Below are 6,369 nucleotides of genomic sequence, written 5' to 3'. Positions count from 1 at the left end.
CCCCCAGCATTTTATTGTGAGAAATTTCAAACTACAACAAAATTATAAGAATAATACAATACAGCCCTGGCTGGTGTAGCTCAGTAGATTAAGCCCAGGCCTGAGAACCACACAATCGCGGTTCAATTCCCAGTCAGGGCACATGCCTGGGTTGCAGGCCAGTTCTCAGCAGGGGACTCAAGAAAAGCAACCATACATTGATATTTCTCTCCCTCTCTCCTTCCCTTCCCCTCTAAAGATAAATAAATAAAATCTTTAAAAAAAAGAATAATACAATACAATAACATTTCTCCCCTAAATATTGCAGCCCATAAATTTGAAGGAAGGGACAGTCTTCTATAATAATCTCTTACACACCCAGGGCATTTTTTAAAATTATTTATTTATCTTTAGAGGGGAAGGAGAGAGGGAGAGAAACATCAATGTATGGTTGCCTTTCATGCGTCCCCTGCTGGGAGTTGGCCTGCAGGGAACCGGCCTGCAACCCAGGCATGTGCCCTGACTGGGAATCGAACGGCGATCGTGTGGTTCGCAGCCCTGTGCTCAATCCACTGAGGGCATTTTTTTAAAGCATCCATTTATTGTTTTATTTATCTATGCATTCATTGGGTTCACTGGTTGATTTTTGTATGAGCCCTGACTGGGGACTGACCACACAACCTTAGTGTAACAGGACAATGTTCTAACCAACTGAGCTACCAGACCAGAGCACACCCGGGAAATTTAACACTGAGGACAACATGTCCATCTGCTTATCCATTCTGACATCGGGGGTCAGCAGCTGTAACGTCTTTCCACACTTTACTGCATCTTCCCCTTAGGAGGGAGTCTCTGGCAAGTGTTTAAATTTGTCAGAAATAAGAATGCGAAGTGGAACTGAAGCACATCACAGACTTTGGACCAGAAGTGGCCCGTGAGCCGCTGGAAGAGGTGCCACTGTGCCAGCTGATGGTCATACAGCTTGAGGACCACAAAGCCTAGGCAGGAGAGCACTCCCAGGACCAAGTATACTCCTGAGCAGCTGCTGCCGTGGCACCTGTGGACACGCAGTGCCTGACCCACAGTGGCGGCAATGTGTACACCCAGTGCGACCTCAAACCCGCAGGGGTGCAGCAGGGCAAGGCCATAACTGAACAGTGAGAGGCACTCGATGGCAAGGAGCAAGCAGGGCTCCCAGCCCCTCTCTAGGTAGAAGCACCAGGCCACTGGCCATGCAAAGATGGGCAAGGTGAACCACTGGTCCAGCACAGCAGTGGGGTGCGTCTGCAGCCCAATCCGCAGCCACTGCACGGGGCCGTAGACCAGGGCCATGCCCGCAAAGACATCCTTCAGGTAACAAACCCGCCGCACCTCATCAGGGTGCCCTGTGGCACTGACGTTTCTCCGGAGCCAGTATACTCCCAGGAGCACATAGGCCAAGTTAATGAGTGAGTTGAAGGGCATGGCCAGGAAGGCAGGGAAGCTGGCTACTGGGGCTTCTGCATAGTGCTCATAGCCCATTTGCACAGCGACACTTTCAAAAACGCCCACGTAGACAGTGCCCACACAGAGGCAGCTAGCCACAGCCACGTGGCAGAGAGCCTGCCTTGACTGGAGCTTCATCTGGAACCCTAGTTGTGACCTGGGGCAGAGAGCTTAAAAGAGTGGCAGCCTTCACAGTTATTTCAGAATTCAGATAAATAGTTTTTGCAAAGCGCTCCTCGGCCTCCCAGCTGAGCCAGCAGGAAGAAGTCCTGTGATTTCCGGTGATTTCCGACGCAGATGCTGCGACCTTGCCCTGGAGTGGCAGCGGCAGGCCAGAGGAAGGCAGGGGTCCTGCTGATTGGCTGGCATGAGCAGAAGACTGTTCTGCCTTTTTCCTCTGTGGTTAGAAAAAGAGTGTGGTTAGAAAGAAAACCATCCAAAAAGAGTCTCCATCTTGCTGACTCTCAGCCTCAGGATCCATCAACAGTTTTCATCAGAAAAAAAAAAAAAGTGAAGCTATACCTGCCGTATGTTCACGTTATACATGGGCTCTAGAATCCTCTATTGGCTAAGCATTTCATGCCTCTCCGGATACCTATGCTGTTCTCTCATCCGTGAACAATATCCTGCTCCTGCCCTGGCTGGTGTGGCTCAGTGGATTGAGTGCCGGCCTGCAAACTGTAAGGTCGCTGGTTCGATTCCCAGTCAGGGCACATGTCTGGGTTGAGGGCCAGGTCCCCAGTTTGGGGTGTGTGAGAGGCAACGAGTGGATGTTTCTCTCTCTATCTCTCTTTCTCCCTCCCTTCCCATCCCTCGAAAAATGAATAAATAAAAATCTTTTTTAAAAAATCCTGTGCCTTGCCCTAGTTCCCTTAGAGCCACTGTACTTAGAGACTCCAACCTTTCCTAGGTCTGTTCTTACAACTCAGAATGGGCTTTCCCACTTCAGTGGTGTTATAAATGTGGAAGTCTCCAGGCTAGCCCCAAAACACTCTAACCAAATAGCCAGCTGAACGAGAGACCATTAGCTGTAGTCTGAGTTCTGGAATCCAAGGCAAGAGATGGTGTGGTGCTTGGGGGGGGGGGAGGGTAAACGTCTCCCCTCTGCTTCCTGGGTGTGAGGCCAGGCAGCACAAGGAACTCTCCAAGCCTGCTACCCTGGCTTAACCCCCTGCCGTCCCCGGAAGTGCCATATCATCCCCAAATCACCCAAGCTATTTAAAACAATGTAGACTTATCACTGTCAACTGCTTTCAGGCCAGCTGTGGGGTGATTTGGCCTAGTAGCCTAGAAACATATTAACGAAGAAAGAAGAGGTTCAATGCTCTGAAAATGACTCAAAGCCAAGATAGCAGTCCCGCAGGCACGGGGAAGAGGGCGGTGTTTAAACTTCCGCTCCCCTGCTCCTACTGGGTGACCTTGGGCTTTAGCCACTCTGGGCTTCAGTTTACATACCTACAGAATGGGGATGCTACCAGCATCTCCTCCACAGAGTCATTGCATAAATTAAAGGAGTTCTTATGCATGTAGACCACTTAGCACCATTTTTAAAAAGATTTAGTTATGTTTAGAGAGAGGGAAAGGGAGAGAGAAAGAGGGAGAGAAACATTGATCAGTTGCCTCTGGTACACACGCGCCCCAACCAGGGAGAGCCCAGGCATGTGTCCTGACCAGGAACTGAACCTGCAATCTTTCACTTTGTGGGATGACATTCAACCAACTGTGAGCTACGCCAGCCGGAAGCAGCACTATTTATTTTTAGCAGCACCATCTCTATCTCCCCTCCTGCAGTTTAGGACCTGAAAGGGCAGGACAAGCTGATTCTTTGCTCTCCTTTTGGTGCTCAGTGAAGACCCACTCAATTTCTTCTTTTTTTTTTCATTCATAAAGTATATTTATTTTTAATATTTTTTAATTTTTTAAATTCTTTTTATTGTATTTTTCCATTTCGCTGTATTCCCCCTATAGCCTGTTCCACTTCCATCCACCTCCACCCCTTCAAGATCTGCTCGATTTCAATTCAATTTCATTCAAGCACCAAGCCAACGTCTCTGCTTTTTCTCCTTACTCTTTCATTGGTCCTGTTTGCCACTTCATTTCTTAGCAGGACCATGGGGGCCCACCTGCATTCTCTGGGGAGGGAGCTGCTGGGCATCATGCTGAGCTTTCTTGCTCTTGTCCATCCTGCCTGAGGAATCTGCTCTTAAGGAGGACCAGGCAGCCTAGCATTTCCACAAGTGAATGGAAGACCTCACCCTGATTCTGCATCTGCTGGTTGACCACAAGCCTCCATCTCAGCATGTGGCACTGTTGGCACCTCCCACTCCCTCTTCTCTGGCTAAGGAGCCTCCAAGCCACCCTCGCCCTGGGGTTACCACTTCCAGGCTGGTGGCCACTAAGGTGGTTTTGACGGGCTTTGTGCACAGTAGTCCCCAGGGTCTTCCTCAAATATCCCTGAATCGGATCACGTCAGCCCCTGCTCAATACCCTCCAGCGGCTGGCTCTTCACTCCATGCATGGCCCCATCCCAGCCTCTTGGCCAGACATCAAAATGTCATCCCCAAGTAGCCCTGAGAGCTTCCCAGGCCAGCTCTATCCTCTGGCTAGAACAAGACTAGTCCTTGTTCCCTTCTGCACCTGGCCTGCTCACACTCCCAACTCAGCTGTCATTTCCTCTCAGGTGCTTCCCCACTGAGCTCCTGCTTCTGGCTGGGCGGGGAGCTGAGGCCCGCCTGGTGTCCCTGGGTCCCTCCCTGCACCCATCTGGGGCCTGGCTTCCTGGTGTGAAGTACCAGGCCTTCAGGGCCCCATGTAGCCCAAGCTAGCCTGACTCTCCTATCGGTAGCAAGCATAGAGGAGAGCCAGGGACACAAGTCAAACACTGTCAACTTGATAAAGAGGTCCAGGAAGGACATGGCAAATGACTCTTCACTCCGGCCACCCGACAGAGTCCACTTGAGCCCTTGTGCAAGTTGAAAGTGACATGTAATTAAACCAATTTCCCAAGTTCACCAGGAGGGCCACTATTGAGTGTTTTATGATGTAGCTCCTCTACATCCCTGAAGTGCCATGACCTTGTTACAGGACACTCCAAGTTCTTCATAGATTCCCCCAGCACCCGGCACACAAAGGCCGAAGGATCCTGTTGCATCAGCAACCTGTTCTGGGGTCTTTTGGGGAAGTCCTGCAAAGCAGGACAATCTCCTGGCTAAGGGGCTAACACACATTCTTCAGATTCTCTTGCTTCCTGGGGTGATATGCATTTAAGCAGGAGACACTATCACCTGTCACAGTGATGGCTTCTTTGGTCTGTAGCATTTGACAACTCCTTGTTGTGCCTGACTACCCTAATCACTCTTGCTGCCTTTCTGCAGATAAGGGGATGCAATGTGGGACACCCCCAAATGAGGTCAATCTGAGCCACCTGAATGCCCAAGGAACCTACAGCAACCACATGAATCCCTGAACTCTGGGGAGGGAATTGCTGAGTGTAGGCAAGGCCCCTGGGGATCAGCAGCTCAGCTTCCTTATGTTACAGGGGAGGCACTCAGGGTCAGAGAGGGGAGGTGAACCGTGAAGGTCATTGAGGCCTGCCACACAGGTAAGGCTTCTTTGGCCTTTCTTAAACAATTGCTTCCAAATGCAAAAGTAAAACAAGAGAATTACAACATAAATATGTCAAAAGACAGTTACTAAAATATCTTTGAAAATGTGAGACAATGGTAATATATGTGCTTCTTCACTAATAGGTTAAATTTCAGGATCTACAGGTAGGTTAAATAACTACAATAATTTCAAAGTAGTTATGCTGCCTTCCTACAGTAGGTCTTGTCATTTAGTTAATTTCAGGCTATCTACAACAAAAGCTATACGATCTAAAAATGATGTCATTTTCACAGGTGACAAAGTCACCTGGCTAACGCTCTGTGCCCTGCAGCCTACATTCATAATTGCGGGAAAAGCCAAATTTTGGCTTTTCGTTGGTGAAAATAAAGACAAAATAAAGATGGCAGTGAAAAAAATCATCCGCTGTCACTCTCAGCTCGCAGACACCGGTGCAGGGCTCCTGCATTACAGCCTGTCTGGCTTTCAGCATGACGGTGCAGCGCCCAGGCGGCCTCTTGTAAGATTTGTAACCGACTTGGAACCCGGGGGTAACGTCACTACCCACCTCTCAAGGTTGTAGTGACAACTCACAGTATTGGCGCGAAAAGGCCAGCGATCACCATCCGGGTATTTTGTCTCTCGCGCTTGGCTGGGGAAAATTCAAATCTCCAGAAGGGCGGACCCGAAAAGCGGTTTTGCGCCTGCGCGCGGGGCGGGGCACGGGGCCCTGGGAAGCAGGCGGGAGGCGGGGCGGGGTGACGTGAGGCGACAGAGTTCTCCCGCGCCCGCCCGCTCAACTCGAACGGCGCTTGCCCGGCCGCCAGCCCTGCGGCCTGCGGGGCCTGGGGCGGCCCAACGCGCTGCGGCGCCCTGGCGCGCAGCCCCGCTCATTTAGTTGGAACGCGGGAGGAGGCGGTGGAGGCGCTGCTCCCGGGGGTGGAGCCGGCTGGCCTGGGAGCCTGGGAGCCGGATGCGTCACCGCCCACTGTCGCCCCGCCTCCGGCTGTCCCCGCTGTGAGCTCGCCGGCTCTCCTGCGGACGCTGGGTGTACGGAGCGGGAAAACCTCTATCCCCGGTTCCAGGAGCGACTCTAGTGTCTCCTGTCAGCCACCCTCAGTAACATATGCCCTGTCTCCACTGCTAGTTAAGACCTACTCGGGTTTATGTCCCTTCCACGACCCGGGGCGGGGGAAAACCGTTCCCGGGGGGGCGGGGCCAAGCTCGTCTGAGGCGTTCTCATCCGGGCATTCCCCAGATGCCGCAGCCGCCATCTTTGTTTTGTGCTGAAAGTCGCTATTG

General features: G+C 51.4%; 1 protein-coding gene across 1 annotated transcript; it reads right to left on the bottom strand.

Moving 5' to 3' along the window:
- Positions 1–603: 603 nt before the first annotated feature.
- TMEM187 (transmembrane protein 187) lies at positions 604–6,296 on the bottom strand. The gene is made up of 2 exons (XM_037056947.1): positions 5,636–6,296; positions 604–1,861 (listed from the first exon to the last, which is right to left on the bottom strand). Exon 2 carries the CDS (start codon positions 1,600–1,602, stop codon positions 802–804), a length of 801 nt encoding a protein of 266 aa, XP_036912842.1. The 5' UTR covers positions 1,603–1,861; positions 5,636–6,296; the 3' UTR covers positions 604–801.
- Positions 6,297–6,369: the final 73 nt, after the last annotated feature.

Source organism: Sturnira hondurensis, unplaced genomic scaffold (genome assembly GCF_014824575.4).
Source record: "Sturnira hondurensis isolate 20B ecotype Veracruz unplaced genomic scaffold, ASM1482457v3 Scaffold0009229, whole genome shotgun sequence".
In the NCBI taxonomy this organism is placed as follows: Eukaryota; Metazoa; Chordata; class Mammalia; order Chiroptera; family Phyllostomidae; genus Sturnira; species Sturnira hondurensis.
The sequence above is the reverse complement of the archived record's forward strand: the minus strand, read 5'-3'. Positions and strand labels throughout refer to the sequence as shown.